At 50.6% G+C, this 18,087-nt stretch overlaps 1 protein-coding gene across 2 annotated transcripts in view; it reads left to right on the forward strand.

The window, feature by feature from the left end:
• Tead4 (TEA domain transcription factor 4) overlaps positions 1–18,087 on the forward strand; it is a 52,004-nt gene that overhangs the window by 23,964 nt on the left and 9,953 nt on the right. The window contains exons 5-9 of one of the 2 annotated variants that reach the window (XM_028881523.2): positions 3,643–3,771; positions 4,844–4,887; positions 5,369–5,424; positions 8,392–8,531; positions 9,299–9,472. In XM_028881523.2, the coding sequence (XP_028737356.1) occupies positions 3,643–3,771; positions 4,844–4,887; positions 5,369–5,424; positions 8,392–8,531; positions 9,299–9,472 (543 nt within the window). The remainder of the gene's footprint in view (positions 1–3,642; positions 3,772–4,843; positions 4,888–5,368; positions 5,425–8,391; positions 8,532–9,298; positions 9,473–18,087) is intronic. The other variant, XM_037204116.1, reaches the window with a different exon arrangement.

An 18,087-nucleotide genomic window follows, 5' to 3' on the forward strand; every position in this document is an offset into this window, starting at 1 on the left:
CTTGGGATGTCTCTACCGTCCATATTTGCTTCACGGAATCACGTCTGCTTGTAACTTGAGACTTGAGGACAACAGTCAGTGGACCTTTAGTCAGGCATCAGGAGGAGCCACAAACCTTTTTTTTTTTAGTTTTTAGTTTTTCAAGACAGGGTTTCTCGGTGTAGCTTTGGAGCCTGTCCTGGATCTCGCTCTGTAGACCAGGCTGGCCTCGAACTCACAGAGATCCACCTGGCTCTGCCTCCTGAGTGCTGGGATTAAAGGCGTGCACCACCACTGCCCAGCCCACAAACCTCTTAAAATACCCAAAGTGTCATGTATCTGCGTCTTCTCAGAAACTGGCCTGAGGACTCTGTCCTAGTTTTGAGGCTCCTGGAACCACAGTTATCAAGCTCTGGGATGGACAGTAGGGTGGTCAGACATCCTTAGGCTTGTTGTACCCCATCCCATCTCATGGCCAGGTCCTGCACCCTTTGTGAGCCCCATTCAGTAATCTCATCTGGAAAAAGACAGGGTGATGTGGCAGGGTGATAGGTAGGTAAGGTCCCCTTGAACTGGAAAATACAGGACTCCCGACCCTGCCGTCCGGTCGCTGATGTCATCCTTACGATGTCCTTTCCCCTTCCTCCTGCCTCACATATTGAGGATGTGGTTTCCTGAGCCCTGTCATTTGTTTAGATTAAGGATACAGGAAGGGACACATGTTGCTGGCATGGAACGGATGGAGCTCTCTGGACTCGGGGTGCAGTTGTTAATCTCGGCAGCCTTGAGGATGTGGCCTGCCAGGTCACCTCAGGGAGAGGCCTGCCTGGGAGGGCTGGCCTAAAATATCTTTTCCTCCTGGACGTACATGACTTCAGTCGTCAGAGACGGCCTCTGAGAACAAGGCCCAAGTTTAGCCACAGAAGGACAGTGGGCAAGGGCGCCCATGACACATCTCACCCACTCACTGCCCTGAGTGGGGAACAAGCCCAGAACATAGAATGGCTTCCATGTCCTCCATAGTGAGTGCAAGCTGCTGCTACGTCCTAACACGTTTCCACTGCCCCTTTGGCTGGCATGGCCCTCTCTGTGCCAACCTGGAATGTCTTTGTCATTTTTTTCTGTGATGATAGAAGAATTCCTCAGACTGGGTAATTACAAAGCAAAAAACTAGTCATGATTGTATGTGCCTATAGTCTTATCAGGAGGCTGGGGCAGAAAGATCACTCAAGTCCACGTGTTTGAGAACAGCCTGGACAATATAGGCAGACTCTGTCTTTAAAAAGAGGGACACTTGGGGTTGGGGATTTAGCTCAGTGGTAGAGTGCTTGCCTAGCAAGCACAAGGCCCTGGGTTCAGTCCTCAGCTCTGGAAAAAATAAAACAATGAGGGACACTGGGCATGATGGTGTGTGTGTGTGTGTGTGTGTATAATCTCAGTTACTTAGGGGGATCCAAGTTCAAGGCCAGCCAGATTGAGACCCAATCTCAAAATTTTAAACAAAAAGGGGCTGGTGGTATAGTTCAGGGGTGGAGTTGCCTCTATAGTATGGGTAAGGCCCTGAGTTCAAGCCTCAGCATCGTGAAAACAGTGGATAGGGCTGTGCATAGAGCAAATGCAGTGGTAGAGTGGGTACCTGGCATGTACAAGGTCCTAGGCTCAGACTCGACACAAAAAGAAAAATGAAAGAGAGAAAGGTTTAAAGAATAGGTGCTTATGGGACTGGAAAGGTGGATCAGTGGTTAAGAGCCCTTGTTGCTCTGGCAGAGGACCTGGGTTCAGTTTCCATACCCATATAGTAAGTAGCTCATAACTGCAGGCACATAACCACCTGTGACTCTAGTTCCAGGGGATCTGACCCCCTCTTCTGGCTTCTGTAGGTACCAGGCATGTGCATACTGCACACACATAGATCATACATACAGGCAAAACACACACACATAAAACAAATAATTAATAGAAAAAGGAATAGATGCATCTGTGGCCCGTAGTCTGAAAACACGGCTATAGTATCTACCAATACCTGTGAGAGCCTTCTTCCTGCATTAAAACATGTAGAAGGGTACCACCACATGGAGAGCAAGCTAGCACAAGTCATTCTTCCTCTTTTTGTAGACCGCTAATGCCATCATGAGGACTCACCCTTGTGACTGCATAATTATCTTCCAAGTGTCCCATCTCTAAATAACCATCAATCTATGAATTTAGGGGAACATTTTTGAGCCACAGCATGGATCTCTCTCTCTCTCTCTCTCTCTCTCTCTCTCTCTCTCTCTCTCTCTCTCTCTCTCTCTCTCTCTCTCTTTTCGAGACAGGTAGCTTTGGAGCCTGTCTTAGAACTCACTCTGTAGACCAGGCTGACCTCGAACTCACTGAGATCTGCCTGGCTCTGCCTCCCGAGTGCTGGGATTAAAGGTGTGCGCCTGCGCCGCCGCCGCCGCCGCCACCACCACCTGGCTTAGACCACTCTCTTAAGGCTAAATTCTCTGAGCCCCAGTTCTTCACCTTCTAAGAGGGATCCTGCTGATCCTCTACTTTCCCAGGGGTCAAAGTACATTAGTGTTTCTCAGGATCCTCAGAATGCTGTCTCAGGCCACACCTATTTCTAGACTTCTCCTGAGTGCCTTCTGGGTAGACACCTCTTGAGCCTCAGGACTACCCTGTATCTATCCTGCCTCAGAGCCGCTGTGTGGACCAAGGGAGATTGCCCTGCAGACTGTTAAACTACAGAGATATCTGCCAGCCTTAACTCTTGTCTTATTCAAGGCAGACTTAGTTCTATCAAATTTTCATTCACTGTGAAATATTGATTCACTAGGCTCTCCATTTTATAAAGATTGATGGGGCTGGAGAGATGGCTCAGAGGTTAAGAGCACTGACTGCTCTTCCAAAGGTCCCAAGTTCAATTCCCAGCAACCACATGGTGGCTCACAACCATCTGTAATGAGATCTGGTGCCCTCTTCTGGCCTGTAGGGATACGTGTAGACAGAACACTGTATACATAATAAATAAATAAATCTTAAAAAAAAAAAAAAAGCTAGAGAGATGGTTCAGGAATTAAGAGCACTGGCTACTCCTCCAGAGGTCCTGAGTTCAATTCCCAGCAACCAAACAGTCTACAATGAGATACAGTTCCCCCTTCTGACATGCAGGCAGAACACTGTATACATAATAAATAAATAAATCTTAAAAAACAAAGAAAAAAAACTTAAAAAAAAAAAGGGGGTTGGGGATTTAGCTTAGTGGTAGAGCGTTTGCCTAGCAAGTGCAAGGCCCTGGGTTCAGTCCTCAGCTCCAAAAAAAAAAAAAAGATTGTAGCCGGGGCTCTGGGTTCAACGGTAGAGCACATGCTTGGTATGCTGGGTTCCATCCCAACACTTGAAAGAGAGAGAGGCGAGCCGGAGGGAGGGAAGGAGGAAGGGTGGGCAGTCAGGCAGTCTGACATAGTCCCTAGCCAGTTTTATTCTTCCACAACAGATGAGGAAACTGACCAGCGAAGCCAAGTCCCCTGCTCAGTTACCAGCATGTTAGTACGCCACAAACTTAAATCTGGTCCCCAGCTCTGGCTACTGGACAGCTCTTCTGACCCCGAGGCCAGATCATGCCTCCCCTGAGCCTGGCCGGTGGCCCTGCTAAGGCCCTCCCTTCCCATGTCTCCCCAGGACCAGGCAGCTAAGAACAAGGCCCTGCAGAGCATGGCTGCCATGTCGTCCGCCCAGATCGTCTCCGCCACAGCCTTCCACAGTAAAATGGCTCTTGCCCGGGGCCCTGGCTACCCAGCAATCTCAGGGGTAAGTGGGGCAGCCCCGAGCAAGAGGCCAACACAGCTTTCCTCATACCTTCTCTTCTGCAGAGCTGGGCGCAGTGGCCGGTCTCAGTCCCTCTCTCTGAGCTCTCCCAGAGCCTGTTCTAGACCATGGCTTTGCTGGCGGTGGAGCCACTGTTTAGGACCTTAGCAACAACACAACAGGCCTTTCGAGAGGGGCAAGAGGCTGCTCCCCTTAGCTGGCCAGATGAAAACTGACTTGGTGTATAGATGAGGAAGCAGAAGTCCGAGGTCTGGAGATGCATCCTGAGGCTTTGACATAGCGCTGTGGAGTCCGCACATAGCACCACTCACCCTTAACTCTACTCCTGCTCAGCATCCCAGCAGAGCCCACCTTCCGTGTGGAGAGCTGATGTCGGGGGACAAACCTGTGCTCAGATTTTGATTCTGTCAGCCTGACAACCAGTCTCTTAGCCATGTCCACATTGCCATGCTTTTGGAATGTTCCAGAAACGGTCCTCCTTCCCAGCCTTTGGGATGCCCCACTTGCTCTGTCTGTCCTCACATGTGGGCAAGGGACATGTCTTGAATTCCACAGGCCTTTCCACCATCCTGTTTCATAGGGAGTCTTAGAAGGTACTAGTTGTAAATAGATAGGACATATAATGATTGTGTAGACACTCGGATTACATCATTTCTGGTATTCGAGGTAGGAACCATGTACCTTATGCAAGCTAAGCATGCACTCTACCACTGAGCCCCTGGGTAGATTTCTTGACTTTAGGACCTCAGAACCTTACATGCTGAAGAGCCCTGTGAGTCTCAATGGGAGGAAGAAAGATGCAGGGTCAGCAAGTCTGGCTCTCCCTGTGGCGCACAGGGAAACACTCCGTGGTGTGGCTGCTGCCTGTTAGCATCAGCCAGTTAACAGAGGCATTGGCTTTTCCTCCTCCCCCTACTGCTGGAGCGGCCTTTCTTTCTCCTTTTACACCCAGAGGCCTGCGTGGTCTCTCCCTTACAGACTTCCCACAATCCCCGTGGGCTCTGGCCCTAGGCACAGCACAGCCAAGCTGAGTCTATACCTTTTACCTCCACAGTTTTGGCAAGGAGCTTTGCCAGGCCAACCTGGAACGTCCCATGAGTGAGTATGGTTTGATTTCCTACCCCTCACTCCCTGAACTGGATTTGAACCCAGAATTTTTAGGAAATGGAGCCTGGCTTCGGGAGGTGGAGCTGGGGGAGACGGGCTGCAGTGTGAGACCGGCCTTTCCAGGATGGCCATGACCTTGGGAAAAAGGCTTTACTCCCAGACAGACGTCACCTACTTAGTCTGCAATGTCCACACTCAGAGTACCATGTACTGAAGTGCACATCTGGACAGGATATAAGAGAGGCTCTGAAGCTTGATACCCAAAGAGACATCTGCTTGCCCGGGGAGAGGGTGTGAGGTGGATTGTCCCAACACATGCATTGCTTCCATGACTCAAACACAAAACCTGAAGGAACTGGCAGGGGTGGGTCCTAGAAACCAGTGTCTGCTAAGGCCACCAATGGCCAGGCCACCAGGGCTACCCTGCCGCTCTTCCCTGTGGCTGATGCCTCCTCTCTCGTTTCTCCCACAGTGTGAAACCTTTCTCCCAAAACGCCTACACTGTTCAGCCTCCACTGCCTCTGCCAGGTAGGTAGATGGTGCACGATTCCCTACGTGTCACACCCTGTGGCTCCTGCCTCTGGTCCCAGGCTCACAGCACCTGGGATCCTGTTGTTAGGTGTCATGACATCATGTGTCCAGACTGTATATCCCAGTTTTCCTGCTGTACCCCATTTCTTTCCTCCGGTCAGCATGCTGCGGCCATGCCTCACAGGTGACATGGCGTTCTGGGTTGACACCACATGCTGAACTTCTTGCCGCTTATGCTCAGGGCTGGCTGGGACACAAAACTGGAAGGAAGTTGCCTATGTCCCCAGGCCACTCTCGTAGGGTACATGTGCTGGCTCTTCAGGCTTCCCTCTTTGCCTGCTGCCTCTCAGTTGGGAGCTGAGGGACGCTGGTTTGCAAGCCTAACCCCTCCCCAGCACAGGAGACCCTGCTGGCTGGAAAGTGCTGCTGGGCAATGTGACAGAAGCAGCTTGAAGGTGCCGGTTTGGGCCCTCCCTCAGGCCTCAGCGGACCAGCTCTGACCGTCTCTCCGGAGGCTTCCTCAGCCACTTCCACACTGCAGTTCAGGCCAGGCTTTCAACCTTCCTTGGAGAGTGACCAGCTGTGACATTCTGGCCTCTCAGGCTTTCCTGCCACACCTGGTGTCTGCTCACTGCTTCTTTCACCCCCACAGGGAGCATCACAGAGTTGGGGCCTGTCCTCATGTCCTGTTCTCTTTTCTGTTCTCTTCCCTCTGTCCATGCTGATGCAGTCTGTGCTCAGATCCTCCTAGTTCTCGCCTGGATCACTGCCGTGGCTTCTTAACCGGCTCCCTGAGATTCTCAAAGCATCTCTCACCATGTTATTTCCAGGCTTACCATGCTTCCTGGAACCCGTAGTGCCTTCACGATGAGATCTGAGCTCTGCAGTAGATCTGCAGGACTCCTGAGACTCAGTTACTGTGTTCCCTGCTCCTGTCCACTCCCTGCTCTGCCTCTGGGCTGTGGCTAGATTGCTCCTCCAAGGCCGTGGTTCCTCCTACCTGCCCCAACCATGTCAGGTACCTGCTGTTTATTAGGTTCCACCTTGGAGTTTCCTATGCTGTGTACACAGCAGTTCCTGGTGCACTGGGGCTGTAGGAAGGAAGGGACGAGAGATTGGGCAGATGCGCTAAGCATGGGCTGGAGTGTTCAGCATGCTTGGCCACTCTTCTGGACTGTTCTTTCTTGGCATCCTCTTTTTGTTTGTTTTGTTTTGTTTTGTTTTGTTAGCCTGTGCCTGAGTTCACTGCTTCTGCCCAGGATACTAGTGGCCACCAGGCTTCCAGAAAGGAAAACTTGATTCATGAAGACATTAGAGAATGTGTCCCTCTCTGGCCCACCCTTCTTCCACAATGAAGAAGAAATGAAAAACTGCCAAACTCAGTGGCAGAGAGCTTGCCTAGAGTGCTGTCAGCATGAAAACCACAGCTCTCCTCTTAAATGGAATAAGAGTTTATTCTGGAGCCATTATGAGTGTGACCTTGGCCCAGGAACACATTTAGGTTACCCCAAATTCCATGTTCCACTGTGGAAACAGTTTCACAGGGTTTTCATAGTTTTACTGAACAAAGAAAGTCATATATCCAGGCAATTTTAAAGTTGATGGGTACACCAGAGAGGCGGGTACAGCGAGATGGGTACACCAGAGAGGCGGGTACAGCGAGATGGGTACACCAGAGAGGCGGGTACAGCGAGATGGGGACACCAGAGAGGCGGGTACAGCGAGATGGGGAGCCGCTCTATAGGTCCAAGATGCTGTCTGAGGTCACTCTTAGCTCTTGGATTGGCAGGCGTTAATGTTCGGCTAAGTGAATGGCTTCTAGGAGGATTCTATTTATTATCACGAGGTGTTAGTTCAGACACAGAGTGAGTCAAGATACGGCTGTGCCAGAAGGCAAACACTAGCCCAAGATAGAGTAATTAGCCTCTGAACCTATCCATTTCCGATCTCTCCACAGTACTGAGTTCCAATCGGTCCGTGAGTCTCTGCAGACCCAGAAACTCCTTCCAGGAGTTTTTTGTTCACAGCCAGCCAGACACAGCTTCTTTTCAGGAATTTTTGTTCACATTCCTTGCTCCAGGCAGGATTCCATCCCCAGTATTACTAGGAAAGGAAAAAAAAAAAATTGTAAAGCTGACAGTTTCCCAGCCCCACTTAATTCAACCACTGGCTTTCCTTGACTTAGGAGTAGAATCCATCCTGTTTGCCAGCACCCCTGGCTGACCACGGGGCCTGTTTCCTGCCACCAGTTCAGGCCTGCTCTTCTGTGAAGTCGTGGCTTTCCAGATTCCCTCAGCTGGTTCCCAGCCATCCCCACCCTCAACACACACACACACACACACACACACACACACACACACACACACACACGCACACACGCACACACGCACACATGCGCGCGCGCACATGCACACACACACACAACTTGTCTTTGTTGCTTCCCAGCTTGGGGTACCCTTTCCCCATCTTCACTCAGGACTCCCTGCTTGAACTTCAAGACTTCCTTAAGCCTCACTTCGATTAGCCTCAGGGGCACCAAGAAGTGTGCTGAGGGCACACTTTACCAGTGCGGACCTAGGCCTGCATTCATTGAAACCCTATGTTGTAGGTGGTGTTCTGTGGGTCAACTCGGAGCCTCCAGGAAGCTTCCTGCTCCCGGGGCCTCAGAATCACTGTGCTGGTTGATTCAGCTGGCTGTCTTCCTGCCTGGACTAGCAATTGCCCTAGGGCAAGACTCCTGCAGTGCCTGCCCTGGCAGCTTTCCAGGCAACCTCCTGGACCGTCCACACGCATCTGCCTTGAGGGCGGGCCTGTGCAGAAGCCTGGGCCCACTGAGCTGATCACGTACAGGCTCTGTCCTGCCACTGGGCACACTTTTCACTGGTGTTATCCGTTCCCCACTGAGGATATCGACGCGGGGGACAAGCAGGGGCAGGTTCCATGTGTCTCTCTCCCTTCACATAGGCTTTGAGTCTCCTGCAGGACCTACCCCGTCGCCCTCTGCACCGCCAGTTTCCCCGTGGCAAGGCCGCAGTGTGGCCAGCTCCAAGCTCTGGATGTTGGAGTTCTCCGCTTTCCTGGAGCGCCAGCAAGACCCTGACACGGTAGGTCTCCCATGTGCGATGTCTTACCCCAAGAGAGGCCATTTTAATCTCAGAGGCTCTGCCACTGCTGTGGGACTCCAGTCCCACAGGCCCTGTCCTCAAAGTAGGCCTCAAGTCCTGAAGTTTCTGTCCCCATGCTATTCATGTCCCTGCCACTGGAGGCCCTGTCCCCATAGTAGGTTCCCACCTAATAAGTGGGTTCCGGTCCCTGGAAGTCCTGCCTCCTTAGGAGACCCAGAAGGCCCAGAGATGTCACTTTCCATCCCCCCCACCTCCTCTGGCTTTCTTACCTTTCTTCCCCCTCTCCCCTCAGAGCTTAATAGATTCCTTGTTCTTCTCCCCTTGCCTGCCCGCCCCCTCCTCCTTTGCTCTGTTCTTCCCCTGCTCTCTGTAGGTCTCTCACCTCAAGCCTTCTGGGTCTCTTTCTCCCTCTCAGCTCTCAGGTTTCTCTTCTGTCTCCTATGTCTCCTCTTATTCCAGCGTCCTTTCCTCCCCACCCCCACCCCCCCATCCTCCACTCCTTGGCTGTGAGGGGTACTCAGGAAGCAGAGGAGTCTCTGGTGTGTGCTCCACATCCTCTGGGAAACTAGCCCGGTATATAGCAAGTTGCCCCTGCCCCATCTTGTCTCCCTTCTCCCAGTGAGGAAACTGAGGCCCAGAGAGGTAATGTGATTTGCTCCAGGTCGTAAGTGAGGCTCGCAGTGGAGCTGTCTCTCTACCCCGCCCTTTGGCATCCCCCTGCAGAGCAATTGTTCTTCCGTCCACAGTACAACAAGCACCTGTTTGTGCACATCGGCCAGCCAAGCCCAAGCTACAGTGACCCCTACCTCGAAGCCGTGGACATCCGCCAGATCTATGACAAATTCCCGGAGAAGAAGGGTGGCCTCAAGGAGCTGTTTGATCGGGGGCCCTCTAACGCCTTCTTCCTTGTGAAGTTCTGGGTAAGCTCCGGGCCTCTCCTTCCTTCACTCTGTGCACTGAGAGGGTGAGGAAGAAGAGCTGGAAAGGAGGAGGCGAGGATGCAGGGAGGCAAGGGGTGCCTGCCAGCGGCCACCGCTGCTGGGAGAGCCAGAATGTGGCAGTGAGAACGTAGAGCTGCGGCAGGTGACGGAAGGCCTTTGTTTCATTTCTTCCTCCCTCCTTCTGGTCTCCGTTCTTCTTTCCATTTCTTACTGTGCTGGAGATAGACAACATTGCCTCCAACATACTAAGGTAGGACCTTCCTGGATCCCACCCTAGCTCAAGAGGCTTTTTTTTTTTTCTGATGGTGGCTGTGGCAGGGTTCTGGTCAGGATCGGGGCCTTAAGGAGGTGGTAGCGTTGGGGGGAAACTGAGGAATGAAAGTCTACATGGAACTGTTGGTTCTGGGCCTGGTTCTCCAGCTGTGAATTTTATTGGGCTGTACAGAGCTATGAAAAGTGGAGTGTGGCTAAGGATGTCACCTGCTGTAGCCCAGGCTGCCCCAAAGGAAATACCCATGTCTGTCTCCAACAGTCCTGTCCACAGGCTTGCCTTCTGCTGCTGTCCTCAGCGCATGTTGGATGCCTAGTGAATAAGGCGCTCTCCTCCGAGGCGAGGAGGCACAGGACTGCCCTCACTGCTTTCTTTCTAGAACATTCAGAAGGGACGTAGGGGAGACCAGGCCAATGGCCAGTAAGGGCGGGAAGTCCTTCAGGCACCTGACTGAGCTTCAGACATGGAAGTTTTTCCATCTCTGCTTCCAGGCCTGGGAGGCCAGTGCTGACTTCCCGCTTCCCCTGGCTGCTGCTAACCAACCCCAGAGGACCACCCAGGTGCTTTTCTTTCACGTATTTAGTTTTCAGTGTTGGCATGCCCGCTGTTTAGCTGCTTGTTTTTTAATTTTGTAGCGCTGGGGTTGGAGCCGTGGACCTTAGCCTTGGTTGACAAACATTCTACCATCGAGCTGCACCCCAGCCCTACAGGGCCCCTCTTTCTACCTCCGCCTCAGATTGTCTCAGCCTAATGAGTTCCCAAGACTCTTGGTGATCTGGAAGCTTCTTGTTCTGGAAGGGACGTGTTGACAGTAAACGTGTATACAGTATTCCAGCTGGCTGTCGGGCCCTGCCTAGGAATGCCTAGCCCAGCCCAGCTCTGCCTACAGCTAAGGCAGCTCCTGGCTCTCTGCAGACTCCAAGTGCTGCCTTTAGGGGCCCTGGGCCTTACAATGTGTACATTTTCTTCTATGATTCATAGCTAGCTCTTCTCCAAACAGGATGGCGCCTGGACCTGGATTCGGGGTAGGCAGGATCTGCTAGGCAGAGAGGAGAAAGGCTATTTCTTCTCAGGCAATGTATGAGCAGAAAAGGCAGGAGGGAGCAGGGACCTTTGGAGAAAGGTATGTGAGATAGAATAGATCTCTGTGAGTTCAAGGTCAGCCTGATCTACAAATTGGGTTCTAGGCTAGCTAGGGCTGTTACACAGAGAAGAAACCCTGCATCGAAAAACCAAAAAAAAAAAAAGAAAAAAAGAAAAAGGAAAGAAAGCAAGCATAGCGGTTAGATCAAGATAAGTTGGATGCTAGATCTTTAAATTAAATTTTAGGACTTAATTAGTATGGGATGGAAAGCAGGGACTGTCTTTTGGGGGAGGGGTGGTGGGGATCAACACAGGGCCCTGTAAGCACATGCTCTGCTATTGTGCTGCATATCATTCCGTTGATCTTAAATAAGTGTGGTCATAGTTGTTAATTAATTCCAAGAGTCTTTTAAAAAAATTTTAATGATTCCTTTTTATTTTTATTTTTTTTTTATGAGCATTGGTGTTTTGCCTGCATGTGTGTCTGTGTGCGAGTGTTGGATCCCCTGGAACTGGAATTACAGATGGTTGTGAGCTGCGATGTGAGTGCAGGGAATTGAAGCAGGATCCTCTGGAAAGAGCAGCCAGTGTTCTTAAACTCTGAGCCATCTCTCCAGCACCCAAGAGCCTTTAATAATGAAAAACATCGGATTCTTGTGTTAATGCCTTCCTAAGTCCCAGAGTGGTAAATTAGAATTTTCTTTTCTTTATTTTTTTTAAAGATTATTTATATGTTTATTCATATATTTTGTGTATATGAGTGCTCTATCTGCATAAACACCTGCACGCCAGAAGAGGGCATTGGATCCCATTGTAGATGGTTGTGACCATGTGGTTGTGGGGAATTGAACTCAGGACCTCTGGAAGAACAGCAGTGCTCTTAACTGCTGGGCCATCTTTCCAGCCCACAAGCTTCTTTATATCCTGTGTTAGTAAATATTTAGGTTGCTGTATCTTGATGTCATGACTAAGGTATTATAGAAGAAAAATCAGCCGCGTTACGTCGCTTTCCCATCACCTCAGTCCACTCACATGGAATGAGTCATAAACGCTTTACCAAAAGCCAGGCAGTGGTTGCATTTTGTCTGACCATGTAGATTGGTCCCCAAAGAGCTGGAGACTATAATATGACTACATTTCCTTTATTGCGTACCTTCTCTTTTTCCTATATGTAAGTGGATTTGTACATTGGATATTTTTAGATGAAGTTATTCTTAAAATTTTACATATTGCTCTCTAAGAACCACCATATAAAACTGGGAGGGATTTTTTTTTTCCTAATGCTCCTAGCTGTTATTTTACTGGTCCCTCCTTCCTCTTGGAGAGCTTTTTCCTGGGCGCCTGCCTCCGTTCCCTGAGTGAACTGGTAGTTACACAGCTGTGAGCCTGAGCCTCTCCTGCGCCCTATCAATAGTCCCTGGGCTCTCAGAGTTCGCTTATTGGCGCATCCAGCTCATTTGATTGGAACACATGCTGTAGGAAGTTCCAGGAAAAAAACCACAAGACCTACCTGTGTCTTAGGGTTTCTATGACTGTTGTAAACGCCATGACAAAAAGTAATCTGGGGAAGAAAGAGTTTATTTCATCTCACAGCTTACAGCCCTTCATCTGGGGAAATCAAGGGCAGGAACTCTAAGCAGGAACTGATGCAGAGGCCATTGGGGAGTACTGTACTGGTCTGCTCAGCCTGCCTTCTTTTTTTTTTTTTTTTTTTTTTTTTTTGGTTTTTTGAGACAGGGTTTCTCTGTGTAGCTTTGTGCCTTTCCTGGAACTCACTTGGTAGCCCAGGCTGGCCTCGAACTCACAGAGATCCGCCTGGCTCTGCCTCCCGAGTACTGGGATTAAAGGCGTGCGCCACCACCGCCCGGCCTCAGCCTGCCTTCTTATAGCATTTAGGACCACTAGCCCAAGGATGTTGTTACCCATGGTGGGCTCGGCCCTCCCACATCAGTCAACAAAATGCACTACGGACTTGCCTATAGTCCAGTCGTCCATTCCCCCCCCCCCCCCACAGGGTTTCTCTGTGTAGCTTTGGAGCCTTTCCTGGAACTCACTCTGTAGCCCAGGCTGGCCTCGAACTCACAGAGATCCACCTGCCTCTGCCTCGAGTGCTGGGATTAAAGGTGTGCACCACCACTGCCCGGCCCTGCAGTCTAATCTTAACAGGAACTTTCTGAGTTGAGATTCCCTCTTCCAAAATGACTCTAGCTTGTGTCAAGTTGACACAAAACTGACCAGCACAGCCTATAAATGACTCTTCCTGTTTGAAGTGTGTGTGTGTGTGTGTGTGTGTGTGTGTGTGTGTGTGCGTGTGCATGTGTGTGCATGCTTACACATGATAGAAAAATTTAGATCAAAAACTATTTTCTCTATTTTTTGCTTGGTGCTAGGTATTGAATGCATGAGTTTTACACATTAAAGAAGCTACATATACACACACACATATACATACACACACACGGAGACAGGGTCTTGCTATATATCTTAGGCTGATCTAGAACTTACGACCTTTCTGCCTCAGTTCCTGGGTTCTGGGATTGCAAGTGTCCACCACCACACCTGAAGCACAGCAGCCATTTGTAAATACATTGCTCCCCTGTCTTCTGATGTATGTGTCTGATACCATTCTGCTTCCCTATACACAGGGAATTATATGACCTGCTTTTTTATTCTCTGGTTTTAATACCTCCTCGATTTCTGTGTTCTTCCATTTTGCACTGATGATCTTTGGGGTATATGTTGTCTTATTTCCCATCTTCAGCTCTGTACTTGGTAGACACCTTTACTCAGAAGATTAGAGTCTTTCTATTTGGGAATATTTATGCCTCTTATTTCTTTGGCCATTTCTTTCACTCTTATTTTCCTGAATCCCCAAAGCTACCCTACTCCCTGGCTTATTCTCTTTGCTTTTTGCTTTTTGGGGGGCAGGGAGGGCAGGGGAGTTTAAACTGAATCTCACTGTGTAGTCTAGGCTAGCCTGGGACTCATTATATAGCTCAGGCTGTCCTCAGACTTGTGGTGATTCTCCTGTTTCAGCCTCCCGGGAGCCAGGGTTGCTGGTGTGAGTCATCCATGTGTTTGTGTTCTGTGTCTCTTGTTGGCCTGGAGATCGCTGATTAGGCTGAAGAGCTCCAGGGATCCACCTGCCTCTCTCTAGAGCCCTGGTGACAAGTATGGCGCCGATCGGGCCTGGCTTTTCTGTGTGGGTTCCGAGGATTGAACTTAGGCTCTCATTCTTGCAAGGCAAGCCCCTCAACTGTTGTTTTTATATTTTCCAGTTTATTTGCTCCGTCTCTGTTTCCAGCGACTTCCTTATTTTGTCTTCTAATTTCTGGCTTAGTCCAGTGTTATATCTGAGGGCAATTTATCCAAAGCCCAAAGCATTGGTGCATAAGTCAAGTTCTTCATTCCTGTAGAGGACCCCTGGGGGTAGACTCTCCAGGGATGGTCTGACTGCTCTGTCATCATATCCCGTAGCCTGAGTCCTGTCTCCTTTCATCCTCAGTGTGTGGCCTCTGTCCTCAAGGTCATGGCCACTGGAATTCCAGCCATCATCTCCACGTTGCCAACATTAGGAAAGAATTCTACAGAGCTCCCTGTGGGGTCCTCTTTAAAGTCCTGTGCAGGGTGTGGTAATTGGTGTGGCTGCACCTCGCTCTGATGAACCAGGGAAATGTGAACTTTGTTGTGGGCTTCAATTAGCATCACTGTGGCATACAGGCAGCCTCCGATTTCTGGTGTGTTTTCGGGGACCCTGGATTCCCCTCCAACGTGAGGTGACTAGTGGCTCTCTCAGACTGGCCCAGCTGCCCTTGGGATGTGATCGGAGTCAGAAGGGAGGCCCAGCTGGCAGTGGTAAGGTATGTTTATCAGTGTACTGCCTTGGAGGACAAGACATATTAGGGCCCTTCTCACTGGCTCCTGCCTTCTTTTAGCCGATAGATTCCACTTTTTATTTATTTGTTTGTTTGTTTATTAAGTTTTGGGTACAGGGGGCCCAGGGCCTCACATGTGCCAGGCAGTCCCTGTATCAAACATGCCGGGTAAGCCCTGTCTAGCTGAGCCACACCCCTGTTCATTTAGTGGCAATAGTTTGCATTTTACTAGACACATTTTGTGTAAGGCTCATCTCCATTTTACAAATTGGGGAAACCCATGTTGCAGACAAGGGCTTGGGCCTGAGGTGTGCATTTTGGGTGGGCCTCCATCATTCCTGTGGCCATTCTTGGTATATTTGTCAAGGACGACTAAAAGATCACAGGGACATGCATGTTAGCAGGTCACGGGGCTTCTCATTAGTGATTCTTGCCACACCGTCTAAGGTGGATCTAGTTGATAACCTGGTCCTCAGAGGACAGATAAACTGTTTTACCAGTTTGCTGTACCAGACCCAGACTGTAGACCTCAACAGTATGGCTCCACAGTCAGGCAGTGGGACCTCCCAAGCAGAATGCCCCCAGGTACAGATTGGCTGCTCCTCCTGGTCCTGGGAGAGGCTCTGGATTGTTGGAAAGGCTCGGAGGAATGCCAGTTGGTAGCAGAGAAGAGGGCAGACTTAGCTCTGACCATGCCCTCTGAAAGGAGAGCAGCTGGGCTCTTTTTCTAGCTCTTGACCTCTCTCCCAGGAAATACTGGCAAAGTCTTCCTTCCAGGGGAAGTAAAACCAGAGACTCCTCCTACCACCCTATGGGCTCTTTACTCCTCCGCCTTCCCTCGGGAGACACTGGTAGGGAACTGATAGAAGAAGGAGATGTAGGGGCAGCTGGGACACCAGAAGTCTGACTGGGCTGGTCCCGCAGACATGCTCGGTCATGGCTGTATAAACAGCCATGTGGTCATTGCCTTTTATCACAGACTCTGTGGGAGCTCCACAGTGGGTCTTAGACCTGGGGCAGTATGGACTTGACAGGAGCATGGTGGATATGAGAGAGCCCTCACAGTATGACAAGACAGACACGCTCCCTGAGAGCTGGATCTTGAGGGAGTCTCGGCTTCTGTGTGCCTCTGGTTTCCAGTTTAAAGGTTAGCGGTTGTTCTGTGGGCTCCAGTCTGGGAACTCAGGGAAGACCTTGTTCTTCCTCTTCTAGCTTCAACCCAAATGCCATGGCCTTAGGGAGGCTGAGCTGCAATCAGGAGAGAGAAATCAGAGGCCAGAGCACTTTAGCAGCCATCCTCCGTCTGTCCCCACGGGAGGGGCTCAAAGGCAGAAAACTGTAGTGAGGAGCATTTGCTAAGAGTGAGTGAGAGTCTGGGTCAGTCATGGGAAGTCCCCTGCCCCCTGGCCTGCTCCCTCCTCCTACCACTGTCTGCTGTGGGATTGGCCACACACACTTAGGAAGGGAACCTGTCCAGACAAGAAACTGTTGCCTGTCTCACAGCCAGCCTTCTCCTCCTGCCTGTTTGCTCAGTCTGCCTCCCAGGGGCTGGAGAGCCCATGAGAACCTGCCTAGGGCTGAGGCCACTTTGGTTTCCCCCTGTCCCAAGCTGCTGCCTGTACCCCCACTGAGAGTTAGCGTTCACACTGAGGGGCTGTGGTGGGAGTCCTCAGCATGCCCGGGCTTATCCCCAGTGCAGATGGCACCAAGGTGTAGCAGAGGAGGAGGTGGGGCCCCTAAGGCCCAGCTCTGCGAGTGTTCCCACCGGAGTGAGGGCTGGAAATGTAAATCCCCCAGCACCTGTTGAAGACTACTTGTCCTGGGCAGGGGAAGGGACACCAGTCTGCACACTGGGCGGACCCGGGTAGCAGAACAATTGGCTTTCCACCATCCAGCCCACAGCTCTCCTCTGGGCCCGACATTCCTCCGGACACATACCAGCACGTGACAGTCAAGGCTGTCTGCTCGCCACTTGATCCCCCACACCTGTTCCAGGCCCAGTCCATGAGCTGCCCACCCTCACGAACCGCTATGAATAGGGTGCATGGAGGGGGTGGGGTATTCAGAAGCCTGGTCACTGAGAGAGGCAGCTGTCCTGGATTCCAGCTGCAGGGTAAGGCGGTGGAAAAGTTGGATGGACCCTGGAGCCCAAGGAGCCCAAGAAGCAGCTGAGGCACTGTGGGATGGGTCCTCGGGCGTTGGCCACCATCCCCCCAGATCTGTGCTTCACAGGCTCTCGGCAGATTCTAGGGTGATGTGGACCTCCCTCCATCTCACTAATCTTACTTTCTTTAGTTACAAATTTTCTCGTAGCGCACAAATATTCCTTAGCCGCTTTCTGTCCCACAGAGCCCAGAAATGCTGGGCCGGGGCTGGATAAATGTTTTTTGTTTGTTTGTTTTGTTTATTGAGACAGGGTTTCTCTGTGTAGCTCTGGCTATCCTGGAACTCACAGATCCGCCTGCCTCTGCTTCCTGAGTGCTGGGATCAAAGGCGTGCGCCACCACTGCCTGGCTATGAATGAGTGTTTTAAAGGGGTCCTATAATGACTGAAAAGCTGGAGTATGTTTGAGATGGAGGGCTTAAGTCGAGGTCAAGAACTCGGGGGGTCAGTAACTGATGTCCTCTGGGACCTGACTCCTCTGTCATAGCACCACCCAGAGCCGAGAAGTGGAACAGCTGCATGCAACCTTTATTGAAAGGCCAGGTGTGCCAGGCACTGAGTGAGATTTGTCAAGGACAGGGATCTTGTACCCTGTGGACCTTCCCCTGGACAAGTCACACAAGCTTGGGATACAGAGACAGGAAGGCTGCTTTTATGTGTGGCCTGAGGAGCTCTTTGGTATCGGGTCTTCCCAGCATGGTGCACCGAGGGGTCTTATAAGTGCTCCATCTGCTGACATTTCTATTTAATAGTTAAGTTGACTTATATAAGAAGAAGAAGAAGAAGAAGAAGCCAGTCCTTGCTTTCATGATCATATTGCTTAGGGTAAAATTAAGGAATAAAAGTGAATTGATGTCAAAGATATCACAAAGTCCTGCCACATGGCTCAGTGAGTAAAGGTGTTTGCCATTAAGCCTGATGACCTGAGTTCAACGCCTGGAATGCACATATTAGAAGGAGAAAACTGACTCGTGCAAGTTGTCCTCTGACCTCCACATGCACACCACCATGCATGTGCAAGCACGCACACACAAATAAATAAATTGATAGATAAACAAACAAATACTTTTTAAAAGTGCCATTAAGCCGGGCGGTGGTGGCACACGCCTTTAATCCTAGCACTCGGGAGGCAGAGGCAGGCGGATATCTGTGAGTTCCAGGCCAGCCTGGTCTACAGAGTGAGTTCCAGGAAAGGCGCAAA

This window comes from Peromyscus leucopus, chromosome 3 (assembly GCF_004664715.2).
Source record: "Peromyscus leucopus breed LL Stock chromosome 3, UCI_PerLeu_2.1, whole genome shotgun sequence".
Classification (NCBI taxonomy): domain Eukaryota; kingdom Metazoa; phylum Chordata; class Mammalia; order Rodentia; family Cricetidae; genus Peromyscus; species Peromyscus leucopus.